General features: G+C 65.4%; 2 protein-coding genes across 7 annotated transcripts; both read left to right on the top strand.

Annotated features, from left to right (window-relative positions):
• The first annotated feature begins 7 nt into the window (after positions 1-7).
• SF3A2 (splicing factor 3a subunit 2) lies at positions 8-10,301 on the top strand. 6 transcript variants are annotated; one of them, XM_039248002.1, is made up of 10 exons: positions 8-93; positions 4,319-4,407; positions 4,754-4,920; positions 6,050-6,121; positions 7,064-7,110; positions 7,525-7,634; positions 8,676-8,725; positions 8,804-8,944; positions 9,267-9,335; positions 9,442-10,301. In XM_039248002.1, the coding sequence occupies exons 3-10, from the start codon at positions 4,795-4,797 to the stop codon at positions 10,177-10,179; spliced, it is 1,353 nt and encodes a 450-aa protein (XP_039103933.1). In that variant the 5' UTR covers positions 8-93; positions 4,319-4,407; positions 4,754-4,794; the 3' UTR covers positions 10,180-10,301. The 6 variants fall into 6 exon arrangements, with proteins under 6 accessions (XP_039103933.1, XP_039103934.1, XP_039103932.1 ...); XM_039248003.1 differs by having other exon boundaries at positions 18-93; positions 4,316-4,407; XM_039248001.1 differs by lacking the exon at positions 8-93 and adding an exon at positions 351-438 and having other exon boundaries at positions 4,316-4,407.
• A 97-nt stretch (positions 10,302-10,398) lies between these two features.
• On the top strand, positions 10,399-13,773 carry AMH (anti-Mullerian hormone). The gene is made up of 5 exons (XM_039247997.1): positions 10,399-11,452; positions 12,017-12,159; positions 12,360-12,468; positions 12,552-12,711; positions 12,789-13,773. The coding sequence occupies exons 1-5, from the start codon at positions 11,032-11,034 to the stop codon at positions 13,672-13,674; spliced, it is 1,719 nt and encodes a 572-aa protein (XP_039103928.1). The 5' UTR covers positions 10,399-11,031; the 3' UTR covers positions 13,675-13,773.
• Positions 13,774-13,872: the final 99 nt, after the last annotated feature.

Raw genomic sequence — 13,872 nt, forward strand, 5'->3', positions numbered from 1 at the left:
CCCGTCGGTCGCAGGCGCGGAGACAGTGATTGAAACGGACGGTCGTCGTATACACTACGCAATAAGCTGGATCCGTGGTGGGGACAGATTAAGGTACTCTCACGACCAGTGGCACCCTTGACCGAAGCGACAGAAGCAGGCGGAGCGGGGCGAGTCGCAGTCCGACCTCCCGCGATACCTGACCCAGTGAATTAGACCGACCCAGAAGGCGTTAAGAGGCTGCTGCGCACGCGCGCTTCGAATCCCAGCCTATCCTCCCAGTCCCGCCCCCTCTCCTCGCGCCTCCGGAGCCTCCGGTCCACCTCGCCGGGCAGGGCGGGCATGCGCACACGGGAGGCCCTGCCCGCTTTGTCCCCGGAAGTATTTCCGTAGGATGAGATGCGCTTGCGCGTAACGTAGTCGTGGTGGCGGCGGGCGCGGAGCGAGGAACGGCGCACGGTGAGGGCGGGGACCCCGAGGCCCTGGCTTCCCAGGACGGGAGTGGATGCGGGCGGCGGGGGGCGCGGGTGAGGGCTGGGCGAATCTGGGGTTCCTGGGGCCCTTGGGCCGCAACTCCCTGGCCGCGAGCGGATGGGCCAAACGAGTCCTGCGTCCTCTCCGAAGGCCCGCGGGGTCGGGTGGCGCTCACGTGGCGCTCTCTGCGCCCCTAGGATCCCAGCGAGCACGGACTTGCGGCTCTTTGTCGTGGTTGTGCGGCCCTGGGTCTCTTCGGGGAGAGGGGACCTCCGTGCGCGCCCCCGTAGTGGGGATAACAGCGGCCGAGTGGGGAGCGCCGCCCCCTCGTTGGGCCTCGGAGGCCGCCTGCCCTCTGTGAGCGAGGCGAGCCCTTGCTTTTGTCCGGAGCGGGTCTCCGGGCTGCGCGGGTCTGGGGCCTGACCTGACTTCTCTCGATTGGTGGCCCTGGTTTCTGCGTCCCGCCCCCCGCAGCTTCCCCCTCGCGCTCTGAGCGTTTTCTTGAGTTTTGGTCACGTCATTACACCTGTTTCCTGAGATTCAAAGTATTTTCTGCTGCGAAGACAACTAACGGGATCACTTGTGTATTTTTCTCCCACACCCCCCCCAGACTAACTGACACTCATTTTTCCTATTAGCCGGGTGTTGTTGGCCTGTTAATTTTTTTCCTCGAAGCTCCCAACATCTCAGTACCTATTAATTGTATTTTTCCCTAGGTTTAAGCAAATTAATTGCTTCTTCATCCTTCGCCGCCTCCCCGCCCCTCAGAGGCTGGCACGGGCCTGCGTCTGGAGGGGTTGCTCACCTTCCCCCCAGCAACTGTCTAGAACTTTCTTTCGGCGCTCTCTTAAGCTGGCTTGTTTTCAGTCTGATCATCTGTTTCTTTTCCTCTGTGGTATCAGGATGTGTCTCCAGACACCTTTCAAGGAAATTGATTCTGAGTCCCTGGTTATCTGTTTACACTCACGAATAGAAATTAGAGTATAAAATTCTGGATGGAAAATTCATTTTGAGACTGATTCTCTTCTGGTGCCTGACCTTTTGTTCCTGATCTTTTTCTTTGTTTAATACAAACTGAAGTTTCTTCTGGGTGTCGTAAAGTTTCATAATTGTTTTTCATTTTTGTTTCTGTCTGAACAATTAGATTCTCTCGGCCCTGGGGTAGTTTTCTTTTCTCTGGTGATGCTCTCATAGATCTTTGGTAGTATTTCCGTGCTTATTTCCATCAGTGTTCTGAAATTTGACCTCTTCCTTCCTTTTAATCAATCCTTTTTGGTGAAAGACTTGTTTAATTTGTCTTTTCAAGCTCTCCCATTAGGTTTTTTGTTTGGATCCATCTTTACTTTCCAAAGTTTCCTTCAGGTTTTAATTGGCCTGGCTGACGCCTGGCAGGCTGCCCCGCTTTCGTGGTGTATTACCTCGTCCGCTCATCATCGCTACCATCATCAGGGGAGGTTTCTGTCAGGTGCCTGCCTGCCTTCCTCCTTCTCTTCCTCCCGGGTGGGGTTCTTCAGATCTGTTTAAGTGTGAGTTATTAGCTTCCCTTGCTGAGTATGGAAGGAGCTGCTGTTTTCTCTGGGGCGTGAGAGGCCCCAGCCGACGGTGTGTGAGAACCGGTCTCTGGTGCTCTTGCTGGGCCACTGGGCTGGTGTCTCCCCCTTGCTGGGCAAGGTGGGGGGGGGGGCCCTGCCTGCTGTTTGCTGGGCTGGTTTTGATGGAATCCCTCTTTCCAGCCTGGCCCTCCCTCCTCTCCTGGACTCTGCCCGACGGTGCCAGCCCAGGTGCAGTGTGCCTTCGTTCCAGTCCTTCTGAGAACAAAAGTGCGGTCTGTGCAAGCAGCCCATTGAGGGCATCTGGGCACACGATCTCTTGGGGATGGTGCTGGGGAGTGTGGGGGCAGGGATGATGTGTGTGCAGTGCACCATCAGGAACGAAGGAACTGGCAGTTTGGGCCTCTAATGGGGCAGCCAACTCAGTATCTGAGTCAGGTTCCCTGAGCCAAAGCCGTGTGCACCCGCCACGCCCCCCTCCACCCTACAAACTCGGGGGAGCTGCCTGTGTTTTCTCTCCGGTAATGAAGAGGCTGACAGGCCTGAGGCAGAGGGTCCGTGGGGGTTTGATATGCAGCTCCCGGGGGACCAGTGATGTTGGGCACGTTTTTGTCTGCTCCTGGCTGCCGACTCGAGCAGCGCCCTCCCGTAGCGTCCTTGGGAAGATGGCTGCTGTCTCCCCACGGAAGCCTGTAAGTCACTTGAGACCCACGGAAGAGGGACCTCCCCGACCGTGCTGTGGGCAGTGGCGAGGGCCAGTCGTGTCCCTCTGCCCACTTCCCCTCCCCCTCCTGGGGAGGAATTTCTCACAACTCCCCCCAGAAACGCCGGAGTCTCCCCCAGGAACAGCAGGTGCCGGCCGAGCTCGGCCCCAGTAGGGTCTCCCCTGCGGAGCCCGTGAACAGGTCTGGCAGCCGGGACGCCCCCGGGAGGGTGGGGTGCAGTTCTCCCTGGGCTCGCTGCACACGCACAGGGGCGAGGCCACGAGGGACCCATGGGCCGTACGAGACACAAGGGTCAAGGCCGCGAGGGTCCCGTGGGCTGTACGTGGCACAGGGGTGAGGCCGCAAGGGTCCCGTGGGCTGCACACGGCACAGGGGCGAGGCCACGAGGGACCCATGGGCCGTACAAGACACAAGGGTCAAGGCCACGAGGGTCCCGTGGGCTCTACATGGCACAGGGGTGAGGCCACGAGAGACACATGGACCATAGAAGACAAAAGGGTCAAGGCCTCGAGGGTCCCGTGGGCCTCACATGGCACAGGGGTGAGGCCACGAGGGTCCCGTGGGCCGATGCTCTTGCCTTCCTGGCAGAGGGCGCTTCTGCCCCTTCTCAGGGCAAGAGTGTTTGATGGACTGAGTGGGGTGGTTGGCGGTGCTCGGCCTTCACACCGGGCCTGGCGCAGTTCCAAAGGTGGCAGCTCCGGGCGGCCTTCTGTAACACGAGGCCTGACCCTGTGGTGGGTGTAGCGCCCCGGGGTCCGCAGCCACCTGGAAGGTCACGTTGCTGGCTCCCAGGTGTGATGCCTCCATAGGCTCGTCAAGAGGGTGAGAACCGGGCCAGGCAGATCTGGGTTCCTCTAGAGTTGCCAGGTGATTCCAGGTCATACTGGGCTGTACCCCGGGTGTTCCTTGTCTGTGGCCGCCATAGCAGATCACCACAGAGTCCATGGTCAAGGGGCACGGGAGTATTACTGTGCAGTCCTGGAGAGTAGAAGACTAAAATGGAGGGTTGTGTTCCCCCCGGGGCCCCAGGGAGCCCCGTGTCCCCCCTTCTTTGGCTTCCGGAGGTGCCGTATGCTTGGCCTGCAGCCCCTCCTCCACCCTCACTGCTGGTAGTGCAGGGTCCACCCTCTCTCTGCCTCCCTCTCGTGAGGACGCTGGGCGCCATGGGGAACCCAGGGTCACCCCCGCCTCAGGGTCTTTGATTTAATCGCACCTGCAAGGTCCTTTTGCCATATATGGTTCTGTATTTATCGCTTTGGGGATTAGACCAGGGACGTTCGTAGGGTCATATTCACTCCTGGGCCCGTCCCCGTGAGCTCACCTCCGCAGAGACAAGGTAGCGTGGGCGTAAGCCAGTGGCCTGGGGCGGACGCTGGCCAGTCAAGAGGGAGAGTGTTCAGAGACCAGAGAGAGGTGCTGGGGGGTTGGGTTTGAGCCGAGTCTGAAAGAACGTGGGAGGCGCCGTGGCAGGGGCCAGAACGGGGTGTTGAGGGCTCAACAGAGCCCTCCTGGGCCACAGTCCCGTCTTGAGCGTCTCTGTGCGTTCAGAGAAACAGGTGGACAATAGGTTATCTTCTTTTCTTTCAGCAGGTTTACAGCTGAGCACAGACAAGCAGGGCCTTCAGAGGAGGGAGCGCTGAGCACTCAGGCCAAGGTCCAGGAAGGCTTCCTGAAGGAGGTGAGGCTTAAGGACTTGGCCACTTCTTCCCCGTTGCATTTTGGGTCTCAGAGCCTTTACGCTTGGTGGGCTGTGGTGGCCTCCTTTCCAGTCCTTCCCCAGGGCCCCTCTTCCTGTTTATCTTCGTGCCTGGGCCACCCTGGGCCCTCAGTCTACCCGAAGACGTGGGCGGGGCGATGAGGCTTATCCCCATCAGGAGTGGGTAGGGGGGACAGGGGTGGGGATGGGAGACCGGCAGGGGGCAGCAGGGGGGAGGGATGGGAGACGTGGGGGGGGGTCTCGCCAGCCCTGCCCCCTGCCATGCCCTGCGGCCGTCACAGCCTCTCCTTTTCTCCTTTGCCCCGGCAGAGGTTTCTCCGGAGTGTGGTAAAGCCCCAAGGCCCTCGCCATGGACTTCCAGCACCGCCCCGGGGGAAAGACCGGGAGCGGAGGCGTGGCCTCCTCCTCAGAGAGCAACCGGGACCGCCGGGAGCGCCTCCGGCAGCTGGCCCTGGAGACCATCGACATCAACAAGGTGGGTGGAGTGAGGGCAGGAAGCCCTCTGGGTCCCGTGTTCCCTGCTCTGCCGTCTGTCCCTGGAGCCGCGTTCAGTACGCCCTCACCTGGTGCCCTCGGCCCCCCGCCCGCCTCTCTGGGCCCTGGGTCCTGGTCTGTAATCGAGGGAGCTTGCCTAGAGCGGTGCCAGCTGTCCGCTCAGAGACCGCCTGCCGTTCAAGCTTGCTTGAGGCTTTCTGTGTGACTGACTGACCAGAGGGCTGCGGGGTCGCCGTGGCGAGGAGGGGGCCTGATGCTCCAGCCGTAGGCAGCGGAGGGCAGCGTTTTCTCCGGTGCTTCAGAGCTGGGAGTGGGCCAGATCGCCAGGGGGCACTGTTGGCAGCCAGGCGGCCCCCACCCGCTCGGTACCAGGAGCACCCCAGTTGTGACAAACGCAGATGGCCCCAGACGTCCCCCGGTGTCCCTGAGACAGAGGTGGCCTGGCTTCACGGATGGTTCCCCTTAGACTTGGAGCCCCTCAGAGACATGAGCCCTCACCCTGTGCCAGGCCTCGCCTGTGAGGTCAGCTCCCTTCTGTCCCCATTTCCCCAAGGAGACAAGGGAGGACTGTCACTGCCGGCGATGACACGGCCACTGGGCAGCGGAGTTAGGATTTGAACCCCCGCGGGTCTGGGCTGCTGCCCCTATTCACAGACGGTCGCTTGGATGGCCTGGGAACCCCGCGCGCACAGACGGGGCCTGCACGGGCCTCTGTCGTGACCCATTTGCTTTTGTGGTTTCAGTGTCGGGTGTCAGGCTCGTGCTGCGACGCTTGGCAAAGCCGGCGAGGTTAGTGGCCGGCCCCTGTGGTGGCCCCCGGTGGCCGCTCTGGCTCTGCTCTCCCCTGGACCCGGAGCAGCCACCAGGGTGCAACTGAGAGCCCGTGTTGTCAGCCCCCAGTCCTGCCGAGGGGCCTGTGTCTGCAGGACCCCAGTGGCCCTGCAGGGCTGCCTCCAAAGGCCCCGCGGAGCCCAGGCCCCTGTCCTCAGAGCGCCTGCGCAGAGGACAGCAGCCGTCTCTGCTTCTTGGACGAAGCGGAGACTCTGGCTCCTCACGGAGCAGGTGGGGGCCATGGCCTTGATCGCTGTTAACGGGGTTTCTCTCCCCAGGACCCTTACTTCATGAAGAACCACCTGGGCTCCTACGAGTGCAAGCTGTGCCTGACGCTGCACAACAATGAGGTGCGTCCTGGGCCCTGGGGTGGGCGTCGGGCCCCCGCCTCCTGGCCCAGCCGCGCGGCCCCCTCAGTTCCGCAACTTGGTTCAGAGCAGCCCGAGGGTGGAGGGGGCTCAGGCTGCTAACTCAGCAGGGCACACACACGGACACGTCTTTTAGGGGAGACTCGTGTGCTCCAGGCCAAGGCCAAGCACCCTGCCCCAGCCTGCACCTCCCGGACCCCCGAGGCGCTGTAAACCCCCCCCCCCCCCCACTGCCACAGGAGCACGCCATGGGCCAGGCCCAGCCTGGGGAGCTCTGGATCCAGGTTTTGGGATCTCATAAGCGTGGCTCCAGGTGGGTTTTTGGAGCGGCTGGAAGATCAGAGTCTGGTGCGCACACACGGCGTGTGGGTCCACTTGGGAGCGAGCGGGTTCGGTTTGTTGGCAGTCACAGGTGGCGCGAACCGTACAGTCTGTCCCCCTCAGCACGGCTGCCATCGGTGCCAGGTCATTCTCAGGGGCCGCTGATTGGCGTACCCTGCCCACTCGATGCCAGGAGCCGCCCCCCCATCTGGTCAGGACCACCACAGATTTCCCCAGATGCTGCCGCTGTCCCCCCAGCTGTCGAGAAATACAGAGTTTGTCCCACTCTGTGGAGAGGGCCCCTAGGCTGTCGTCAGAATGGACGCCCGAGATCACAGGGCATGTCACTTGCGGGGCCACCAGCTGCTGCTAGCCCCCACTGTGCAGCCAGACCCACTGACCCCCCTCCCCCCCAGTGGTGGGCGGCCAGCCTTCCCATGTCCCACAGGCTGTGACAGCGAACATTCGCAGCCTCGCTCTCTGGCTTCGCGTGCGTGGTGGTGCGTTTCGCGTGACCGTGCTGGAGTGCGTTCATCCAGCAGGCACCCGGCGCCCGCCCTGCTCACCTGGTCTTGAACCTTCCATGTGCTTTTCCCGCTGCAGGGGAGTTATCTGGCGCACACACAGGGGAAGAAGCATCAGACCAACTTGTGAGTACCGGGCCCCCTTCCACTGCCCAGTGTCCAGCCCCTCGGGGAGCCCGGCCACAGGGTCTCCTAGGGCCTCAGGGCTGAGCAGAGGGTGGAGCCAGGAGAGGTGGGGGGTGCTCTCTCCCCAGTGGTCAGGCTGATCTTGCTGGAGTGTGGGCTTCTGTGACACGGGGGGAGGTGAGGGTTCTCAGAAGACCCCCTAGTGAGGGGCAGTGGGAAACGTGATGGGGACAGAGGTGCCCTGAGCCCGGCCTGGCCCCATGGCATGGGAACCCTGGGACCCCCCCACCCCCGTGCCCCTGGCCTCTCAGACTCCAAGGTCGCTGTGGTGGTTGGACAGCTCCCAGCACCTGGGCCTGTGGCCTTGGCGGCCTGTGTGGAGGGGCCACAGTGCCGTCTCCGTCCCGCCCACAGGGCCCGGCGAGCCGCCAAGGAGGCCAAAGAGGCCCCCGCCCAGCCGGCGCCAGAGAAGGTCAAGGTGGAGGTGAAGAAGTTTGTGAAGATCGGCCGCCCGGGCTACAAAGGTAATTCTGTCGGGAGCATTCTGGCCCACAGCCAGGACTGGACGTGACCCCCCAGCCCCGTCCTTGGGCCACACAGAAACTGCGGTCTCTGGCCCTTTGTCGCTCCCCAGCTGCTCCCCAGCAGAAGGACCAGGCTGGGACCGGCGGCCCGTTGGTGCCCTGGCTTCCCCTTTCCTGTGAACTTTCTCAAACAGCCGTATCTCGGGGTGGTGGCTCCTCTGGCCCCGTGTCCCAGTGTTTTGGGAGCTGGTCGTTCTTTGCTATGCTCTTGGGGGGCATGAGTGACCATGGAGGGGGTGGTCCCTTTCCTTGATCTTGGGACAGGGTGTTGATGCTTCAGCCTGAAAGAGAGGAGGGTTCGTGTAAGAAACCACTCAGTGGAACCGATGGCAGAGGGGAGGGGTCTTGAATCACCTGCCAGAAAGTAGATCAAGTGGCTCCTAGGGGACTGTGCTCCTGGGAGTTAAGGAAAAAGTTACCAGGCAGGATACCTCAGTGCAAAGACCCTGGGGCAGGTTTGCTTGATAAGCTAGGGCTGGGGTGACAGGTGTGGGGGCAGAGGACAGCCACCAATTGCCCTTTGGCCATGGTAGGCCATCTGGTCTCTGTCCCGAGTGTAGGGGGGAGACGCTGGAGGGTGTGAGGGGAGCGCAGCACGCCCCAGAGCCGTATGGAGAGTGGTCTGCAAGCGGGAACGGGGCCACTGGAGGCTGGGCTGCAGAACAGAGGGCGACCTCCCAGAAGCAGGGGCCCAGACCCCCCCCCCCACTTACCGCACGTGCGCAGCATGCCCCCTCTTCAGCTTCCGCTCGGTGCGTCCCGGGCCTCAAGGTGAGGGCCCCAGGGCCCACTGTGCTGCCCACACATACCCCTGACCGTGCGATTGCAGGCAGGGGCCTATGGCGAGCTCTGGCACCCCAGCCAGACGGCGTGGCCAAGCGTCCTGCCCTCCCGTTCCCGGGCGGTGTTAGTCCACACCCGCGGCCCCTTAGCCTCGGGGAGCACGCACTTGCCTGGGCCTGAGACCCTCGTGTGTTGCAGTGACCAAGCAGAGGGACACGGAGATGGGCCAGCAGAGCCTCCTCTTCCAGGTAAGGGGAAGCCTGAAGCCCGATGGGAGGGGGAGATGCCCTCGAACGGCGGCGCTGCCACCTTCTCTGTCCCCACAGATCGACTACCCTGAGATCGCTGAGGGCATCATGCCCCGCCACCGCTTCATGTCCGCCTACGAACAACGGATCGAGCCTCCGGACCGGCGCTGGCAGTACCTCCTGATGGCTGCCGAGCCCTACGAAACCATCGCCTTCAAGGTAGAGGCCGCAGGTGCCCCCGCAGCAGGTGTTCCCCGGTGGGTCCCGGCCTCTGGAAGACCAGGGAAGGGTGTGAAGCGAGGGTTGGCGGCTGGGTGTCCAGAGGTGGGTGCCCACTAAGGGGCAGAGACCCTGACGTGGCCCCGGCGGGAAGATGCCCTGTGGCCAGGCTGTTTGGGGCTCCGCCAACCCCGTCCCGGGCAGAGCACGAGTTTCCCCCCAGGGCTGCGGGGCTGGGATGTCAGCCGCCGCCACCCCAGATCCATCGTGGTGATATCACGGTGGTCCTCAGGGCCCCCTCTCTGCCCCCCTCCCCACACAGGTGCCGAGCAGGGAGATCGATAAGGCCGAGGGCAAGTTCTGGACTCACTGGAATCGGGAAACCAAGCAGGTGAGTGAGCCGGTCTGGATCCGGCACGCCGGGGGCCGCGGTGTCTGCCCTGGCCGGCCTGTCCCCTCCCCGGGGCGCCGCCGCTCAGCCCCCGCTGTGTGTCCAGTTTTTCCTCCAGTTCCACTTCAAGATGGAGAAACCTCCGGCCCCTCCGAGCCTCCCTGCTGGGCCCCCCGGGGTGAAGCGACCCCCGCCCCCCCTGATGAACGGTCTGCCCCCCCGGCCGCCGCTGCCTGAGTCTCTGCCCCCGCCACCCCCAGGAGGCCTGCCCCTGCCGCCCATGCCGCCCAGCGGGCCTGCGCCCTCGGGGCCTCCAGGCCCTCCCCAGCTGCCCCCACCGGCTCCCGGGGTCCACCCCCCGGCTCCCGGGGTCCACCCCCCAACATCTGGGGTCCACCCCCCCGCACCAGGCGTCCACCCCCCGGCACCAGTGGTGCACCCCCCGGCTCCCGGGGTCCACCCCCCAACATCTGGGGTTCACCCCCCTGCTCCGGGCGTCCACCCTCCAGCCCCAGGGGTCCACCCGCCTGCTCCGGGTGTCCACCCTCCCCCATCTGCTGGGGTTCACCCCCAGGCCCCGGGGGTCCATCCACCAGCTCCTGCAGTGCACCCCCAGGCTCCCGGTGTCCACCCCCCAGCCCCAGGGATCCACCCCCAGCCTCCTGGGGTTCACCCCCCGCCTCCTGGGGTCCATCCTGCAGCTCCTGGGGTCCACCCCCAGCCTCCTGGAGTTCACCCCTCAAATCCTGGGGTGCACCCCCCAACTCCCATGCCCCCAATGCTGAGGCCCCCGCTGCCCTCCGAGGGTCCTGGGAACATTCCTCCCCCTCCCCCAGCCAACTGAAAAGCTGCTCCTTCTCTGGGCAAGTTTGGGGTCTTGTCCTGTGTCTTCTCTCCCAGCTAAGTTTGGTGCTTTTGTACAAGGCCTTGCCGTGTCCCCAACGATCATTAAACAGCCTCCCCTGATGCCTGAGTGTCCTGCTGTGTCGGGGAGGGGGGTGTTCTGCGGGGCGGTAGGTGTGCTGGCTTCACGCACCGTTGGTGAATACCCACAGTGTGCCCCCACCGTGTACATGGGGGCTCAGGGTCGGGGCATCCGTGTCCTGTGTCCTCCCAGGATGCCGGTGGTGGCGGCCAGACCGGCCAGCCCGCAGTGGCTCCGGGCTCTCCTGAGGCTGCTCACCCTCCTTGGGGTCTCCGGCCGAGATGGCCTGCGCTCCACGGTGCCAGGAAGCAGTGTGAGCGAGCACTTGGGGAGCCCCAGCTTTGCCGCGCGACCACCTTCTGGCCGAGCCCACGCACCCAGTGGTCTGAACACCCAAGGACTCTGGTCCCCATCAGAGCCCGGTGCAGCGCCCTCCAGGCCCTCCCCCCACCCCCATTCCGGACCTGTTGATAGTCTGGGTTGTCACTCCCCGGTCTGGCTCCCACTCCCGCCTGCAGGGGGGAGAGCTCGTCAAGGACAGTTGTTGAACCGGTTGGTCACAGGCTGCACTCTATCGAGGGAGAGAAGATAGCGGGGCGCACTGAACAGAAGCGGCTTTGAGAGGCTCCCTTGCCTGCCCAGGCCCACGGTGGGGCGCCAGACATTGGCCCCCAAGGTCACCCCCAGAAGGAGATAGGAGTTTTGCTCTTGCACAAACATTAGCTCTCGTCCATATAAGCCAGGGCGGCCCGGGGCCTCACAGCAGCTAGGATGCTGGCCCTGGTGCTGTCGGTGACCGGGGCTCTGCTGACGGCCGGGGACCCTGGGGAGGATGTCCCCGGCACCCCGGCCCTGCCTGAAGAGCCGGCCACAGGCACGGGGGGTCTCATCTTCCACCCAGACTGGGGCTGGCCGCCCCCGGGCCGTCCCCAGGACCCCCTGTGCGTGGTGACACTGGACAAGGGCGGGAATGGGAGCGGCTCCCCGCTTCGGGTGGTGGGGGCGCTGAGAGGCTACGAGCACGGCTTCCTCGAGGCTGTGCAGCGGGCCCGCTGGGGTCCCCGCAGCCTGGCCACCTTCGGAGTCTGCGCCCCCAGGGACAGGCAGTCTGCCCTGTTCCCTCTGCGGCAGCTGCAGGCGTGGCTGGGGGAGCCTGGGGGGCGGCGGCTGGTGGTGCTGCACCTGGAGGAAGGTACGTGGGGGCCACGGCCTGGGGGGGGGGGGCGCTGCCACCACTCTTTCCTGACCAGGTCCTGCCAGAGCCCAACTCTAGGTCCACCCTGGTCCCCTGGGAAGGGGTGAGGCTGAGGGCCCAGGAGGTGGGGGCCCTTTGTGTCGGGACCGCAACCCCTCCCCCCGATGCTTGGCTTCCAGGCCCACTCCTGCAGCCCTCCAGGGAGGTGTTCACCCCTCCCTCCGAATGAAGGAGGGGAAGGGAGCAGGGGCAGGGCACCCCCAGGTCCACAGAGCCGTGCTCCGCCCACTCTCCCACGTGACTAGCAACGTGCTGTGTGGCTGGTTTCCCAGGAGACACTTACGGCCTCCCCTCCCCAAGGAGAGCCCCAGACAGAGACCCCAAGGGTGCTCCCGGCTCCCCATACTGGGGCAAGGCCCTGCGCCTGCAATCTTGGTGTCAAGCCCCTCCCAGTAGGGGTGGGGCTTTCCCCGCAGAACTGCAAGACAGGCCTCTGGGAGGGGGCGGGGCCTCGGGGGCTCAGGTGTCCCCCCCTTCCCTATTTGTCCCTCCTGGTCACAGTGACATGGGAGCCAACACCCTCGCTGAAGTTCCAGGAGCCTCCGCCTGGAGGAGCTGGTCCCCTAGAGCTGGCGGTGCTGGTGCTGTACCCTGGGCCTGGCCCCGAGGTCACTGTCACAGGGGCTGGGCTGCCAGGCACCCAGGTACTGGGGTGTTGAAGGGGGTAGTTTTGGGCCCCAGGAGCCGTCACCCAGCAGAGGACAGGGTATGGGGTTTTTTAACTGTGCTGAACAAAAGCTCCTAGTGTCCTGGTTAGAACCTTGAAGGGATGTCAAGGGCGATGGGCGGAGCAGGGCTGGTACCCTCACCCCCCACTGGCCAGGCTGAGCCTCTGTCTCCACAGACCCTTTGCCAGTCCCGGGACACCCGCTACCTGGTGCTGGCGGTGGACCACCCAGCAGGGGCGTGGCGCAGCCCAGGGCTCACCCTGACCCTGCAACCCCGAAGACACGGTAGGTTCTCGAAGAGAGGGATCCGGCAAGGGTGGGCAGCCTCCGGCCTCCACTCAGCCAGGCCCCCGCGCCCCGCCCCGCAGGTGCGCCCCTGAGCACCGCCCAGCGGCAGGAGCTGCTGTTCGGCCCCGACCCGCGCTGCTTCACACGCGTGACCCCGGCGCTGCTCCTGCTGCCCGGGCCCGCGACTGCACCGCTGCCCGCGCGCGGCCTGCTGGACCAAGTGCGCCTCCCGCCGCCCAGGTGTGCGCTGGCCCGCGATGCGGGGTGTGGGGAGGGGAGCCCTGCCCCTGCGCCTACCACCCAACTCCGCCTTCCAGGCCCTCCCAGGAGCAGGAGCCCAAGGAGCCACCGCCCAGCGCCGACCCCTTCCTGGAGACGCTGACGCGCCTGGTGCGCGCGCTGCGCGGGCCCCCAGCCCAGGGCTCGCCGCCGCGCCTGGCCCTGGATCCGGGCGCGCTGGCCGGCTTCCCGCAGGGCCTGGTCAACCTGTCGGACCCCGCGGCGCAGGAGCGCCTGCTCGACGGCGACGAGCCGCTGCTGCTGCTTCTGCTGCCACCCGCCACGCCCACCGCCGGGGACTCCGCGCCGCCGCACGGCCCCGTGTCCGCGCCCTGGGCCGCGGGTCTAGCGCGTCGCGTGGCCGCCGAGCTGCAGGCCGCGGCCGCCGAGCTGCGCGGGCTCCCGGGGCTGCCTCCGGCCGCCGCGCCGCTGCTGGCGCGCCTGCTCGCGCTGTGCCCTGGAGACTCGGCGGACTCGGGGGACCCCGGAGGCCCGGGAGGCCCACTGCGCGCGCTGCTGCTGCTCAAGGCGCTGCAGGGTCTGCGCGCGGAGTGGCGCGGGCGTGAGCAGAGCGGACCCGCGCGGGCGCAGCGCAGCGCGGGCCCCGGGGCGGCCGACGGGCCGTGCGCGCTGCGCGAGCTGAGCGTGGACTTGCGCGCCGAGCGCTCGGTGCTCATCCCGGAGACGTACCAGGCCAACAACTGCCAGGGCGCGTGCGGCTGGCCGCAGTCCGACCGCAACCCGCGCTACGGCAACCACGTGGTGCTGCTGCTCAAGATGCAGGCCCGCGGCGCCGCCCTGGCGCGCGCGCCCTGCTGCGTGCCCACGGCCTATGCGGGCAAGCTCCTCATCAGCCTGTCGGAGGAGCGCATCAGCGCGCACCACGTGCCCAACATGGTGGCCACCGAGTGCGGCTGCCGGTGACCCCCGCGCCTGCTCCCCCCCTCCCCCGCCCCGAGTGGCGTTCCCGCCCATATTTATTCGGACCCCAATCACCGCCCCAGTAAAGACCAGCAAACACTGGCTGACGTGTGTGTGCGTTGGGGAACGGGCCGGGGCCTCCCCCTGCGCAGCTCTCCCTTGGCACGAGGGGCGGGGCAGGGGCCAGGTCACCCCCGACAG

This window comes from Hyaena hyaena, unplaced genomic scaffold (assembly GCF_003009895.1).
Source record: "Hyaena hyaena isolate Hyena2069 unplaced genomic scaffold, ASM300989v1 scaffold_302, whole genome shotgun sequence".
Taxonomy (NCBI): domain Eukaryota; kingdom Metazoa; phylum Chordata; class Mammalia; order Carnivora; family Hyaenidae; genus Hyaena; species Hyaena hyaena.

Excerpts from the sequence above, each read along its gene's own strand:
- SF3A2 (XM_039248002.1), top strand. The coding sequence starts at position 4,795 with ATGGACTTCCAGCACCGCCCCGGGGGAAAGACCGGGAGCGGAGGCGTG. Across the intron at positions 4,921-6,049 it reads AGACCATCGACATCAACAAG|GACCCTTACTTCATGAAGAA; the intron begins GTGGGTGGAGTG and ends TTCTCTCCCCAG. Across the intron at positions 7,111-7,524 it reads AAGAAGCATCAGACCAACTT|GGCCCGGCGAGCCGCCAAGG; the intron begins GTGAGTACCGGG and ends TCCCGCCCACAG.
- AMH (XM_039247997.1), top strand. The coding sequence starts at position 11,032 with ATGCTGGCCCTGGTGCTGTCGGTGACCGGGGCTCTGCTGACGGCCGGG. Across the intron at positions 11,453-12,016 it reads GGTGCTGCACCTGGAGGAAG|TGACATGGGAGCCAACACCC; the intron begins GTACGTGGGGGC and ends TCCTGGTCACAG. Across the intron at positions 12,712-12,788 it reads GTGCGCCTCCCGCCGCCCAG|GCCCTCCCAGGAGCAGGAGC; the intron begins GTGTGCGCTGGC and ends TCCGCCTTCCAG.